This window comes from Lutzomyia longipalpis, chromosome 1 (assembly GCF_024334085.1).
Source record: "Lutzomyia longipalpis isolate SR_M1_2022 chromosome 1, ASM2433408v1".
Lineage (NCBI taxonomy): Eukaryota > Metazoa > Arthropoda > Insecta > Diptera > Psychodidae > Lutzomyia > Lutzomyia longipalpis.
Window position 1 is genome coordinate 13,615,957 of NC_074707.1, and position 16,759 is coordinate 13,632,715.

At 32.9% G+C, this 16,759-nt stretch overlaps 1 protein-coding gene across 28 annotated transcripts in view; it reads right to left on the minus strand.

Moving 5' to 3' along the window:
• Positions 1-16,759, minus strand: part of LOC129791433 (TLD domain-containing protein 2) — a 98,532-nt gene that overhangs the window by 52,646 nt on the left and 29,127 nt on the right. For 7 of the 28 annotated variants that reach the window (XM_055829712.1, XM_055829657.1, XM_055829675.1 and 4 more), the window contains exons 1-2: positions 6,049-9,990; positions 5,511-5,815 (exon numbers count right to left, since the gene is read on the minus strand). The exons of 10 other annotated variants lie outside the window; for them this stretch is intronic. In XM_055829712.1, the coding sequence (XP_055685687.1) occupies positions 5,511-5,815; positions 6,049-6,327 (584 nt within the window). In that variant the 5' untranslated portion in view covers positions 6,328-9,990. Of the gene's footprint in view, positions 1-5,510; positions 5,816-6,048; positions 9,991-16,759 lie in introns of those variants that run through there. 11 more of the 28 variants (XM_055829666.1, XM_055829632.1, XM_055829668.1 and 8 more) reach the window with 8 other exon arrangements.

The following is a 16,759-nucleotide window of genomic DNA, read 5'->3' on the forward strand; positions in this document are numbered from 1 at the left end:
TTTTTTTTGGCCTTTTTAATAATTTTATTCAGCTTTTATTGTCTTTTAACCAAATGACTTTGTTATTTCGACCAAATAAATTCTGTTACTTGAGTTACTTCATGACTTTTGACCGAAGAATTTCTGTATTTTTGACAATTTTTTTTGGCCTTTTTAATAATTTTATTCAGCTTTTATTGTCTTTTAACCAAATGACTTTGTTATTTCGACCAAATAAATTCTGTTACTTGAGTTGCTTCATGACCTTTGACCGAAGAATTTCTGTATTTTTGACAATTTTTTTTGGCCTTTTTAATAATTTTATTCAGCTTTTATTGTCTTTTAACCAAATGACTTTGTTTTTTCAACCAAATAAATTCTGTTACTTGAGTTGCTTTACGACTTTTGACCAAAGAATTTCGGTATTTTTGACAATTTTTTTTGGCCTTTTTAATAATTTTATTCAGCTTTTATTGTCTTTTAACCAAATGACTTTGTTTTTTCAACCAAATAAATTCTGTTACTTGAGTTGCTTTACGACTTTTGACCAAAGAATTTCTGTATTTTTGACAATTTTTTTTGGCCTTTTTAATAATTCTATTCAGCTTTTATTGTCTTTTAACCAAACGACTTTTGTTCTTTTGACCAAATAACTTCAGTTACATGGGTTACTTTATTAACTTTGACTGAATAATTTCTGTGTTTTTGACAATTTCAAATTCCTTTTTTAACAATTTTATTCTGCTTTATTATTATTTTTTGAATAATTTTTGTTATTTTAACCAATTAACTCCTGTGTTTTTTTTTAATATGCATTATTACTGTGTCACTAAATAATTTGTGACATTTTAGGATATTTTAAACCGTTCAGTTGGTTGACAAACTACGACAGTAAAAAAAATGAGAACATATGAAAAGATATCGCAGAATTATGTTGTCATTGGATCATTTCTGTTCTTCTGACCATTTTGAATCTTCATCACTTTTTACTCACTGAATAATTTTTTCTCTTATGACTAATAAAATTAGCTTTTTTTATGAAACTGAATAGCTTCTGTTATTGTAATTGATTAACTTCTGCTAAATTAGCTGTTTCAGTTTACTGCAATATCCGATAACTAACTAGCTTCAGCTTTTTTAAAAATTTTGAATTGGTTATTTTTCATGAAATCGAATAACTTCTGCTATTGTAAATGGTTAACCAAATAGCTTCAGCTTTTTTAAAAAATTTGAATTGGTTATTTTTCATGAAACCGAATAACTTCTGCTATTGTAATTGATTAACTTCTGCTAAATTAGCTGTTCCAGTTTGGTACAGTATCCGATAACCAAATAGCTTCAGCTTTTTTAAAAAAATTGAATTGGTTATTTTTCATGAAACCGAACAACTTCTGCTATTGTAACTGATTAACTTCTGCTAAATTGGCTATTCCAGTTTGGTACAGTATCCGATAACCAAATAGCTTCAGCTTTTTTAAAAAAATTGAATTGGTTATTTTTCATGAAACCGAATAACTTCTGCTATTGTAACTGATTAACTTCTGCTAAATTAGCTGTTTCAGTTTGGTACAGTATCCGATAACTAAATAGCTTCAGCTTTTTTAAAAAATTGAATTGGTTATTTTTCATGAAACCGAATAACTTCTGCTATTGTAATTGATTAACTTCTGCTAAATTAGCTGTTTCAGTTTGGTACAGTATCCGATAACTAAATAGCTTCAGCTTTTTTAAAAAATTGAATTGGTTATTTTTCATAAAACCGAATAACTTCTGCTATTGTAACTGATTAACTTCTGCTAAATTAGCTGGTCCAGTTTGGTACAGTATCCGATAACCAAATAGCTTCAGCTTTTTTAAAAAATTTGAATTGGTTATTTTTCATGAAACCGAATAACTTCTGCTATTGTAATTGATTAACTTCTGCTAAATTAGCTGTTTCAGTTTGGTACAGTATCCGATAACTAAATAGCTTCAGCTTTTTTAAAAAATTGAATTGGTTATTTTTCATGAAACCGAATAACTTCTGCTATTGTAACTGATTAACTTCTGCTAAATTAGCTGGTCCAGTTTGGTACAGTATCCGATAACCAAATAGCTTCAGCTTTTTTAAAAAATTTGAATTGGTTATTTTTCATGAAACCAAATAACTTCTGCTAAATTGGCTGTTTGAGTTTGGTACAGTATTCGATAACCAAATAGCTTCAGCCTTTTTAAAAATTTGAATTGGTTATTTTTCATGAAACCGAATAACTTCTGCTATTGTAACTGATTAACTTCTGCTAAATTAGCTGTTTTAGTTTGGTACAGTATTCGATAACCAAATAGCTTCAGCCTTTTTAAAAATTTGAATTGGTTATTTTTCATGAAACCGAATAACTTCTGCTATTGTAACTGATTAACTTCTGCTAAATTAGCTGTTCCATTTTGCCTATAATATTAATTCACTGATTAACTTCAGCTTTTTTGACGATTTAAATTAGCATTTTTTCCTGACACTAAATAACTTCTGTTATTGTAACTGATTACTCTTTTGTTAAATTAGCTGTTTCAATTTGTTTATAGCATTAATTCACTGAATAACTTCAACTTTTTTGACGATTTAAATTCGCATTTTTTCCTGACACTAAATGACTTCTGTTATGGTAACTGATTAACTTTTGCTAAATTAGCTGTTCCAATTTGCCTATAATATTAATTCACTGAATAACTTCAACTTTCTTGACTATTTCATTCTGTTATTTTAACCAAACAACTTCTGTTCTTTTGACTTTCGCTGTTTTGTGACCGAATGACTTCAGTCATTTTTACTAAATGGTTCAGTCATTTTAACCATTTACATTGGTCTTTCTTTCTTTCATTGTTCAACTTCAGTCAATATAACCTAATAAATCGGTTATAAAAACTGAAATAATTTGGCTAAAATGCCATATGACAGATTGATTTGGTCAATTTGACCAATTTTTTTTTAAGAGTGTGTACACAAGAAAAGAGTCAAGAAACAGGTCAAATAAGATGCAAAAGAAACGTCATTTTCTTATCAAAAGCTTTACAATGCAGGAAGAGCAAAAAAGCACGTCCTCACGTGTTAATTGCGCAATAAACGCAAACAATATAGTTTTAATTTGACCCACTATAAAAGTTGCATCACCCCAAAGCAGATAATGATGTGCATATTTACAAAAAAAATCACTTTTTACGAGACAACCACACTGATGTTCAAATTTACGACACTGCTGCGTAAATTTCCCACGACTCCACAATGCTTCTGTGGCTACAGTGTGTGACATTTTGAATGCACAGTTATTTTAAATAAATAAAAATTATGTGGTGAACTTTTACAAAAATAGGAGGAATTGTGATGAATTTCTTTGTAGAAATAAATTGTAAAAAGCTCTAAGATGATTTTTTCTTGAGCTCTAAAGCACAGAAAGCTAATAAGCTTTGACAGATAAGTTTCTTTAAAATCATTCTGTTTTTTAGCTGTGATTTTTTCTTCAGAAATTTTTAATTGAGCTTTAAAGCACAGTACACTACAAAACTTTGACAGATTAGTTTATATAAAAATCGTGCTTTTTTAAATCACGTCTCGTGAATTTTAAGTGAGGGTTCAGAAAAATTTAATTTGGGTTTTAACATAAGAGTTCTATAAACGAACATGTAGCACCCGACTCACTATCCAGCGAATATTAACCTAGCTCATAGAGTGAGTACCCTTAGATTGGCGGTAACTGTAACGGCTGCCCTTCCCTCGGCAACGGCTACTGCCCCCAGGTTACAAACCCTCAAATAGGTGAGAGAGAATACGAGAATCCTCAAGAGAACGTAGGAGAGCACTGAGAGAGTAATTATAGGAGAGTGGTAAAGAGGGATGATGAGAGTAGAGTTAGTCGAAGCTCAGCCTTGTGCGGGTATGGCTGCGCAGTGAAAGTGCTCTGTAGATTTAGTTGAGGACTACGAGGGTGGAGGTTACTGGGGGAGTTGACCAAAGCCCTGTGGCGCCCCCTATTCAGGGCGCCACAAACATTTATTCTATTCCTTTAATTAATTATTGGAAATTTCCATTATGGAGCAATAATAAAGGACTCTCGGGGGTAGACAATGGGAAAGCGCTTTTATGGATGAGACTGTAATCAAGAATATTGTACAATACATGAGAAATAACCCAAAGTTATAACCAAATTCCGTTTATAAATTATTGTAGGACATTGTGAAAGATTCAAGAAAAGTGTGGTAATTTCCCGGGAGAGCACTCGAAAATGTACGAATTTTCCAACTTAATTTCCGATTAAATTTATAATGGAGATCTGCATGAAGTCTTTTTAATAATTTATATAGTTTAACAAAGAAAATGAGAAACAAATAAAGACAAAGCTTAGATATTTTTCTATTTTATTTTAAATTAGATGACATATAAGCTCTATCCTGTAATCGTTAATTCAACCTTCTCTTCCTTTCATTGTTACCAACTTCGAAAATACCTCAAAATACCGTATTTATCCCAAAAAAAAAAAATGTTTCCTCGAGCAATTATATTTCCCTTTTGCTTCTTTAGGGATGTAATTTCAACCATTGAGACTTTTCCTTGCTACTGAAACTCCCTTTTAGCGCAACAGATATTACCTCAATTGAGACATTCAATATTTAAAAGTCAATTTTTAACACAAGGTGCTTCCGATTTAGGTGTCAGTTATTCAGATTGTACCGAATAATATATAAACTGACAAACCTTAAGAGAGCTTAATTGCACTGATGTATTGTAATCTGATACAATCTGTAAGCCAAGTTGCCTTAATTATGTTGTTGAGAATTTATAGCGCACTTAATACAATATTCCAAGTACACGAATTATAGTGAAATGATTAATGTTTATTTATTGGAAGTGGAATAATAAATATTACGAAGACAGTAAGGTGAATTCTTATCACATAAAAAATACACAGAACAGTGGGGTTCTAAAATGTCGGGAATTTCTATGTAAATAGAATACAAACTATATGTATAGACATTATTCAAATTGCATGAAGAATATATTTCAATTTAAATCATTTAGCATTTCATGTGGGAATTCTCATTGACTCACGGTGTATGCCCAACATTTTAGACATTATACCGTAAATTGCACACATTTGCACCTGGCTTTTTTGTAGAGTGAGTCGGAGCGAGTGTGAGAGAGTGAGTTGGGAAAAGGTGATCCCTCCGTCACTGTGTAAATGTGTACGCATGTAAATCCTACTCACGTCTAGAATGGCTGTAAATTTAATTATGAGCTTCAGATATGTGTGAAAGTGAATGAATTGGATGAAAATAAGGTGAATAACACTTTGTTGCACCACAACCAAATTAACTATGCGACCAATCACCGCTCATTAGACTTCAAGAAAGCCTTCATATCCACCGGATTTCGCAACTTTCAAGTCTTCAGCACAAGTTTTTTTTGTTCGTTCGTTGATGTTTCAAATGGTAGGTGTGTTAGGAGGAGAAGCATTAATCAAATGTGGCATTGCCTTCAAATTGTTACATTTTGCTCTAACCTCTGCTTGAGATTTTCCGGCTTGAGAATATTCCACCAGGAGTGTCTTTTTTCGCGTCGCGCATAGCCAATGGGTAGCTCATCTTCCGCTGCAACTTCATTGTCATCCAAGGTTGGTGGTAGGCCAACCTTTCGGCGACGACGCTCAAATTTTGCCTGCCACGATGAGCGTCGATGTCGCCTTCCGGGAAGTTCAGCTTGAAGATAATTCCCATTTTCCGCATTAGTCACCCCATTCTCTCCCCCATCAGCACTGCCATCCTTTAGTCGTCCAATTGATGGCATTTCACCGAATTGATCCTTATTCTGTTGACAAACATCATGTGAGAAATGATTCTTCAATTCACATATCGATGGGAGGAATTTGTGCAGTTAATTGAATACAAATCAATTCACTCGAGGCACGCATAAAATGTATATAATACAGCATGTGCGACGAGTTGTTGGGAACTTCCAACAATCAATCAGAGATGAGAAATTGTGAATGAATATTTCGAAGCTGATGTAATGTAAGAAATTTCTTTTGTATGCTTAGCTACCTTCTGACCACCATCACGTCGTCCCAAGAATGCTACAGCAATGGAGCTGCGTCTCTTGGTGCTGGGCTTCTCCGTATTATTATTGCTAGGTACGGGATTTCGCCCGAGCAATCCAACAACCAGGGATGAGCGTCGTGGTGGTTTTGGTGGTATTCCATTGTCGGGTTTCTCCTCTGTCGGTGTCGTGGATTCCTCCTCGAGTGACACAAGAGTTGGTATCGAACTTGTGCTCCAATCTTTCCGGGAGCGGTACTTTCCCGCCGATAGTACACTCGTCATATTTTTTTCTTAAACCTTTTTTCCTCTATCAAAAATTTTCACACGACACTGATAAAATTTTCAATGTCTCTGGGATTTTTTTTCTTTGCCTTATCCAATCTATGGCTCACGTCATTAACCTGCTGTCAGGTAAGATAGGTATTGTATTTTATACAGGAAAATTTCTCTCAGTCAAACCTGATACAATCATCATCATAAAACTGTGATCACTCAAGTGCAAGTGTTGATTCACCGTGACTCCAAAAATATCATCTATTGACCCAATAAATTTACGGATTACCAGTCAATATTTTCTTCTTCAAAATATACCAAAAATAACATTGACTGTGACTCAAGACCTATTTGATAAGAAAACCGCAGCTGAGAGTCGCTAATCGCGCTTGTTTTTTAATTAACTCGCCTGGTAAACATGAAAAAATGCAAGAAAATTCTCAATACAAATTTTTCTTCTCAATGAATAGCTACCATTGAAAATGAAGCATAATTGCAGACTCACGTAGTGAAACACATTCTACAAATTAATTGCAATTTACACCATTTTTTTAATAGCTATTCGGTGTGATTTTTATATAGGTACATACAACACTTTGGTCACTGGTTGTGGTTTTCTCTCTTAAATAAGATATTCACGTAGACAAGAGCCACCAAGTGGGGCGTATAAAATGTGAAGAAAACGGAAGGAAACTTGCGGTGTCAACTTTCATAATGTGCTCTGCTGAGATTGAAATTTAAATGGAAATTGCGCGATTTTTCTCTCAGACAGCGAGTAAACCTTTTCACATTCAACTTCAAATATTCACTACACCTCACGACTCCCTTCTGTTCATTTAAAAATTCATATTACAATTAATACGGAGAAAAAAAAACTGCGTCGTGCCTCGTCGACCTAAGATATGAATGTCTGATAAGACATGTGATTATTCCTCGTGCACTGGTTTACCCATAGCAGCAGAAAATCGGCTTCAAAAAGAAGAAAAGATACGGATAAACGGCAATATTGATATTAATTCCAATTTTCCGCCCATGATACAATTTAATGCTAATTGCTACTCGTACCTACACTGCTCCTACACTGTCCCTTGCATTCATTCAACTTAACCTCCCACCAATAAACAATGCAGTTGCCGACTTCTGCACAATAATTGCAATATAATCCATTCGCGAAAGAGCTCAATAAATAAAATTGCCATATAGGGGGGGATTTAAGAGAAATGTGAATTATTTCACATTAATATGGCGAGTTTACAATTTAATGTGAATTAACTGATTTATTTTCCAATAAACAACAATTATGCAACAAATCATTTTATTGAGAACTTTAGAAAATGCATTGTGGAGTTATAGAGGTAAAAATAAAGTTACACTCAAGTGCAAAATTCGCTCAATAACGAGATTTTTTTCTGGTTTTACAGAATTATTTAAAGAAGCTTAGATTCTTTAGAAAATCTTTCCCTAATCATTAATGACGAGGAATAATTTCTTTTACAAGTTCTCCATGAAATCTCGTTAATGGTTAATCTGAAGTAATATTGAAAGCTTCTCAGAAATTTTTTTTGAGATTTGTATCTAATTTTAATTCTAAATAATAATAATTTCAATAATATTTTATAGATTTTTTGTACTTAAAAAGCTTTAAATTTTGCTCCAAATGAATTTAAATGAAAACATTTAATTTGAATAATTTGAAGCTTTTAATGAGCTTTTATATGAAAATACATATGTATATAAAATATGAAATATATTTGTTCAATTTTTGTACATGAGCAATTTGAAACTAATTATAGAAATATTTTTAATTCTGACCCATTTTTTTCACATAAAACTAACTAACTTTTAATTTACAAAATTTCGCCCATCACTGTATGCTATGTAGCCAATGTTTGTAGTGCTTTTAGTAATTTTTGAAAACGGATTACAATGAAAACTGCATTTTGTGTCGCAGAGTAATTTAATATGTGGCGATTATTGTAACTCTTCATTCAACATTTCCACGGCAGATTTAAATGGAATTGTGAAATTTATTTCAACATGGCAAACAATTAACATACCCCTCTTGATAAAATCATTAAATGTGCACTTTTGAGCGGAAGTGCAGTAACCCAAATTGAATATTTATCGGTGAAAATAATAATTCCACAGGCAAGTCATCAACACTTTCCCTTGAAAATTATACCCACAACGCACGGCTCTATATTTTCCTTCTTTTTTTGCGACTTAATCAACACCATGGTGAACTCTCACAAATCCTTGATTAGAATTAGATGAAGTAAGAAAAAATAAACTCTAATTAAAAAACGTCTGATGATTGTATCAGGGAGATTGTTCAATTAGTCAACATTGTGCGTTTAGAGCATGACAAAAAAAGCTTCTCAAGAAAAATGCTTCTGAAAGTCCTTATATTTCCCAAGTGATGCAATGTTAGCAACATTATTTTGTAGCACTTTGCAGAAGTTGATTCACATTCCAGTTCAATGGCTTGTTCGCGCATTCAAATCTTGCAGCACGTTTTCTCACTCTCAAACGACATCATTTCCTTTCTCTCATTCCTAACTTCTTTTTTTTCTTATTCATTAATGCTTCTTCAGCATCACTTGGTAACGGAGAATTTCTTCGTTTTTTTTTCACCTTCTTCACCATTGCATTCCATTTTGTTGGATTTATTTATTAAAAAAAAAATAACCGAGATGGAACTTTCAAAAAGGAATTTTCCTTTGTGACACAATTTTCTGATAGAGTTTAAAATAAAAGTTTTTGAAAAAAAAAATAGTCTCCCCAACTAATAGATGGAGAGAAGCATTATTTTGTGGTTAAATTGCTATACGAAAATAGGTTCTCGTGATATAATTCTTCTTTTGTGAAACTTTCATCAATCAACAACACGAAAATGGAACACAGAGTGGAAGTGGGAAGACCACGATGTATCATTGGGGATTTTTGTGCTAAATTCACGTGCTTTATGCGAGCCACAGCAAAAAAAATTGCGAGAAAATGGATTTTTTTGTCTATTGCAAAAATACTTCAGTGAGCAATTGAAGTTTCTCAGAGGTAAGAAAAAGTTTTCAGTTCTTTTTTGGAGTAATTGTAGCGAGAAAAAGAGGTTCAAGAGTAGTTTCTCCTGAACCACGATTGGGCTTAATTAAACCTTTTTTTTTATTTATAGAAGAGAGAAATTTCTCAGTAAATGGCACTTGTGTGAACAATTGATTAGAACCACCAGAGAACACAACTTGATCATTGATCCAATGATCTGGAAAGTAGCGTGGAAAAAAATTGCGCGCGCGTCTCGTTGGAATTTCAATTGAAAACTGAGCGCGACGCATCGATCGCGGTTGATCGCGACTCCCCAGAGTTGACGGTATGTTGCTGCAAAAGAGAGTGTTTCCTCTGTACTCACAGAGTCTGCCTCAATATAGTCAGTTTGCCTGTACTATACACGAAAAATATCAAGGTATTTGTGGTGCCTTTTTGCCAAGTGTTGGTAATCACACATTTGAAGAAAACAACTTTCAATTCGATTGTATGAGATCGTTGGTTTTAGTCAAGTCCAAAAGAAAAAAATATATATTTGTAAGAAAATTCAAGTGGGGAAAAAGATAATGTTGCATGTGAGAAAATTTTTTTGTTTTATATCCCACCGCTTTTTGGCGCAATTCGCCAAATTTTATCGCGCTTTCTGCCACAGTTAGCAGTTTTTGCCAAAAAAAACGCGATCGCAAATTTGTAAAAATAGCTCCCGTCAAGAGATAAAATATATACACAAAATTTTTGAACACATTACCGATTCTGAGGTTACATACATACATCATAATTATACTCTCTTGGACAAACGCAAGGTCATGAAACGGTTCCTTCCTCTCTTAGCGCACAGAGTTGTTGTTTTTTTATTACCATAAAAAAAGTAATTCCTAGTCTGTGATTTTAATAAAAGATGTACATAATTGATTAATGATGGATAGCATGGTGTAAAATATGTGAATAAACAAAGTATTGGTGGTTCAATAGAGAAATTCACATGGGTATGTGACTTTTGGCACGTAAATATTCATCGGAGATGTTTCAAGTTGTGTGTCTTTATTAGAAAAGAAGAAAAAAAATCTATTTTTTCCCACCTAGCCTATGCCGGTGAATGTCTCCAAAAGAAAATCATCATCCGCATTGAGCATGTAATGCAACAAAGCGTTTTGTTATTATTCTTTCTGCATACAATTACAGAGATTTATAAGTAATTTTATACGCGTGGTTGACATTTAGGTTTCCGCCTTTTGAGATAATAGCAATAAAATCCTACTGGTGGCATATTTTTCTCAATAAAACTCACGACATGGTAAAATGTTAAGGCTTGAAAAACATTGCGAAAGGTGGAGAAAATCCGTTTACAGCAATGTGCAAAATATAACCAGTAGTCGTTATCAGGAACTTAACTTTTGTGAGTTGATTTTTAAATGAAGGAGTTTATTTATTTTTTTCAATAATTACCCCAGGTACGGAAAATAGGGGAGGGCAGGGCTAATTAAGTCACTTAAGGGTTTGGAAAAAGCCTAAAATATCATATTTCCTAGCTAGATACAATAAAATGATCTGAGAAAGAGTTATAGGGCAGTAAATTTCCTAAAGAAATGAGCTATACATTTTGCTTTATCTATTTGAGAAATATGATATTTTGAGCTTTTTCTAAACTCTTAAGTGACTTTTTTAACCCCGCTCTCCCCTATTGTGAAGAATTTTATAACATTAAAACAAGGGGCTTAAATTAAATTATTTCCCATTAGAACCAGTTGGAAAATCTCTGTTTTAGACCTGATAAAAAGGGAATATAGCTCTCGATAGAGTCCTCCGACATCACTGAATTTCACTTTTTCGCGTGAAGAAATATTTTTCAAAAGACTTTCCCAAAAATTATAAATTTAATATTTATTTTACATAAATATTAATCCATAGAAGAAACTTCTACAAAACCTTTAGAAACTGTTACAAAACTTTTAGGAACTTTTAAAAGTTTCACGTTGCAAGCTCAAAATGAATACTAAAAAGTTCTTTTTTGTAGGTCAAAAAATCAAAAGCTCAATAAAGGACAAACTTTGGAAAACTTTATAAATTATTGTCCTAAAAGCTATGAAAAGCTCTGCCACTTTGAATCTCAATTCCTTTGAATTTCCTTTTTTATGTAATGAAAGGATTTCAGTTTATATAACAAATAATAATAAATAAAAAGCAAAGCTTTTGCAGAAAATTAAGTAAGAATCTAAATTTTTATTTCATCACAATTTTTTAGCTTTATTCTTGTTCCTTATCATTTCAATTAGTAATTTTTCTTTTTGATTTTTAATAAATTCTTCAGAGCTTTATTAAGTTTTAACAGTTTTTACATAGAATAGAAAGAAAGTATTAGAATAAACACTTTGTTAACTTTAATACTGCCTCTGATTTACTTTCAAACTAAAGTTTTGAAGCTTTTATACAGATTTACGATCACAAAGAAAATTAGGGGTACAAAACTACCCCACTCTGCGCTATTTCCTAATTCATGCATCAGAGATGTATTTGATTGAATTCATTTAAATTTAAAATACCTCAAATTACAATGTTTATAGACTTTTTTCCAAGAATTGAGACTAAACCGGATTGAAAGCAAAATAGACGACCAAACCCATTACAATATTAGGTGTCAGTGCGGTGATAATTCGTGGTGGCAGGGTAAAGTCCCAAAAGAGAATATTTGCATAAAAACCCAAATATTTATGCTTTTTGCTTGGATTTAACCAGTTTATCAAGTTTGTATGAATTAGAATAAGTTAAATATAGATTTAATTTGTTATATAGAACATTCTCGCACTCAAGTGTAAGCTCTGAGGTGGAAGGAAAAGGTGTCTCAAAGCACCTTCCTTTTAAATCGGAAAATTTCAAGACAAATGTGGTGATAATTATGATTTAGTTATTTCATCGGCGCTAGACGTAAAAGACATATATTTCTATAAAGTCATAAAGTTTAAATATTAAGTACGTGCCATATAGGAATAACAATGTTCCACGATATAAAATAAAATAAAAAAAGATAAATTATAATCTCGTTCAATGAATATTAAAATGTATTTATCTATATATGAAATCAATAAATATATTGCTATATATTCTTGAATGACCTCCTCATCAATTCTGCCTCTTCGCCCAGGTTAAAATACAGAGAGACAAACAATATAATACACGCATATCAAGGTTCAATAGAAACAGAGTGGAGGCATGCTGGATGGAGGAGAAAAATCTCGTGAGATCATTCCTTCTGTTACAGTAAAACCACCTTGGTAATGACCATTTGAACTAGCCGAGTCCCCTCTATATACATAGAAATAACACGCGAGGGAAGGTTAAATACAACTAATCTGAAACTTAAGCCACTATATTACATATTTGTATCACCATTAAATTCACGGAGGTCAATACTGAGTAATTTCTGTAATTTTATTTTTATCGCATAATTATTCTTCCACACGGAGTTGGTAAAGTAATGTACATCTTAATGATGCTAAAAAGTTGAATGGAATTTTTTTTTGTTTCGCTCAAAAATTCTCACTGAGAAATCCCCTAAAATTATACGAGCTCACCGCGATGTTTCTCATTTTATTTGGGCCAAAGAGAAAATCCGGCAGAATTTCATGAAAGAACATCCTTAACTGACAAAAAAGTAAGTCTCAAAATCTTTGACTCACATTGTTATTTATACAACAATCTTACAACAATTCTACAAAACCTTGCTTCATTGACAATTTCACGACCAACTCCATTTTAGAATATTGGAATTGCATAACTTTTAAAGTATCGCGTTTTGTCTCGATGCCAGTTTGGCTCGAAAGTATGAGCTTTTTTTTGCCGCCTCATTGGGCCAAAAGTTCGTTACTTTTTTCTTTTTAATTTATGTTGCATGTTGTAGGGTCTCTAGTTAATTGCGAACTGGCAGCTGAGACAACCTTGTAAACTTCACTTGCCTTCTGTCGTCAATCAATGCAATTTTTCTCGACAGGGTTAAGGATCTGGAAGTGTCACAGTGCATATTTTGGTCATTGATCCGAGTGGATGACCAAAACATATTTATGTACAATGTGTGCACTTTTAGCAATTCAGTGAGAGATCAATAGCGTTCACTGGGTGATGGGGGTTTTGTCCGCTAAATGGCACCAAAATGAAGGACATCGTGTCTCCTCGTATTCAACGCAATACGACCATATCATAATTTTTAGCATCTTCCCAGAGAAATCTAGTGAATTTATGAGCAATTTCCGCTGGTGTGCCAAAAAAAACGTTACAAAATGCATTTATGGTTTTATTTATAAAATCTGTCTTTGGCGCCATCGTACACTTGTAAGAATTTGCAATGAACGTCTTCGTGCTGTACAATAGAAAGTTCATGCATTGAAATGGAATGTTATTGCGAAGAAAAAGTATTGAGCTAATACTCGAAGAATTTATGAAATTTCAGAATTAAAAAAAAAGAAATAATAAAATTGGAGAATTTCCTTTTTTCACAAATATGTGCAAATAATAAAAATATCTTGTCTTGTTTAAAACCAATTTCAACCAATTTTATTTGGTTTACTCTACTGAATCGTATTTTCTTAAGCTTATTGTACACAAGTACCAAATTTAACAATTGACTGATATATTAGTCTCAGCCAATTTTAACCAGTTCAGCTGTGACAAAAAGAAATGAGATGAGGACTCTTAGAGATAATAAGAATTTTTTCTTTTCAAAAAATGATTAGATATTTCGCATTTGCCTTGATATTTCAGGGAAAAATATAGATAATTTTCTTATTATATATAGTAGTCGTTTTCGTTTATGTAATTTAAAAATACTTAAGCTTGTGGAGGAATACATAAAACGAATATTATTAGTAATTTGAATTCCGCTAAAAGAACGATTATTTGTTTTATTTTCATGAAAAAAGATTGAAAAATTAAAATACTTAATCAATAATAAATCAACCAATTGAATGTTCATTGCAGATTATCCTGATTATCACAATTGTAGAGTAGAGTAGCTTGAATATATTAGTTGGTGTTCCACTTCGTGGCCAACACCAAGTATTGTAATCGTCGGATTTTCCGACCACCTCAGATCGGGCTCAAACTTGGTATGAGCACGTTTTAGACATCCCACATTACGAAAATGGTGGTGGAAAATTTTTGATCCGGCCGGCCTGCCGGTTATCCTGCCGGTGGTCGTCATTTTGCCTTATAATTCGAGAACGGTAACAGATAGAGACTTCGGGTTTGAAGTTTTCTATAGAAATGTGGGTGTAAAATTTCATTTTTTCGCATTTTCAAAATCCAAGATGGCCGCCGTCCGCCATTTTGAAATACTGTCAACCACTTTCCTTACAGCTAGAGGTCTGAAATTTTAGTATGTTGTAGAGCTCAGTGAGACGTTTTCATCGACTATTCATACTTGAAAATCGGTCAAGCGGTTTAGCAAATATGGCGGTCTTAAGCAAAAAGTGTTTTTTCGATATAACTCGAGAACGGCTTGACCGATTTTGATCATCTTGGTATCAAATGAAAGGTTTCAAGAAGCCCTACAACTGCGTAGAACATTCCAAGTTCCAAAAACATCCGCAAGAGGCGCTAAAATCAAAAACAAAAATTGCCTAACTTTAAGGGGCAATATCTCCGAATCCCCATTATCGATTTCTTTTAAATTTTGATATGTTGTAGCCTGACTCAATATCTTTCATCAGTCCGAAAATGAAGAAAATCTATGTCGCCATTTAGAAGATATTGTCATTTGAAAAATTCTTGAATTTGAAAAGTTCTAAGAGCCATATCTCTTGAACGAGTTGTCCGATTTTGCTCATCTTAGTATCAAATTAAAGGTTTTGCAAAACTCTACAACTTTCTAGAACATTAGAATCCTGTAGAACCATTCCTTCAGAACAAAAAATGCGATAAACTGTTTCGGTAAAACAAAAATCCGCCATTTTGTGTTCTGGAGGTGACCTTGAAAATTATTGAAATTCATGTCAATTTTTAGCATGTTTTAATACCTTTCCAAAACTAATCAAGAAATTTCTGTAGGTCTTATAGAACCAGAGATATGACCATTTTTATCCATCAAATTGCCGAATTTTACAAAAAAATCAAATTTGTCTACTAATTCTGCTCACAAATCGCATTACAACGCATAAACAAACTTCTACACGTGTGGGACACCAACTCTAATAACTGGACGCGTTATGATTGACTTTTGTATAGGAATTTACCTAATTCACCATGAAATATCACCAATATTGCGTGATATTCAATTTCCTGTCAATATATTGATTTCAATGCAAAATTCACGCGAAAGAGTAATAGTAGTACGAAAGTATAGTAAAAGAGTAACATATATAAATCAAATTATATATAACTATGTACGCATAGGCTAGACATATACCAGTCCCCGTTCAATAAACACAAATATAGGAGCACATTGCTTTAAAAATAGATGCGGATCTAGTGATTAATAAAATAATATTATTGAAAAAATAATAAATCTACAATAATATTCATAAAATATATATTTTTAATAAACATCAAGCTGTGCAAGAAAATGCCATAAATTCACATTGCACAATGTGACAATGTGCTGTTGATTTTTCAACGAGCACCACAATTTTTCGCTATGAGGAGAGTCTCGTGAGTTATGTTGGGTGCAAAAGTAGTTCACCTCACTATGGGTTATCGAGAAAAATTGAAAATTTTTTTTAACACAAGCAGAAAAAGATTGCTTTTTGCTGAATGCTCCGCGACATGTCAATTAAAATTTTCTCTCTCTCTCTACGTGGTTTGCAATATTTGCAATATGAGATCAAAAGACTCACGACTTGTGGGTACGTTGGCGAAAAAAAATGTACTGGTAAGCTGACCAAGCTTACGGGAGCTGTGTTTCTTTCAGTGTACCAATTTTGTGAGAGCAAACTAGAACGCGAATTAATTTAAATACGCGCAAAGTCGGGAAAAGTTGAAAAGTCATACCCTAAGAAATGTTTGGAAGGCCATATCTCGAGAACGGATCCATAGATTATCATAAATTTTTTTTTGTTTGAAAGATCTTGAAGTCAGCTATAACATATCGAAAAATGAAAAAAATTTGTGTCGCCATTTTCGAAAAATTCGAGTTCGAAATTTTCGAAAACTTTGTTTTCGATTTTAGCGCCTCTTGCGGTCATTTCTCGAAGTTGCAATGTTCTAGACATTTGTAGGGTTTCACGAAACCTTTCATTTGCGCTTGAGTTGATCAAGATCGGACTTGTAGAACCCGAGATATGACATGCCAACTTTGGAAGGCTATATCTCGAGAACGGATCCATAGATTTTCTTCATTTTTGGCATGAAGCTAGATAATATGGTCAGCTACAACATATCAAAAAATGAAAAAAATTTATGTCGCCGTTTTCGAGAT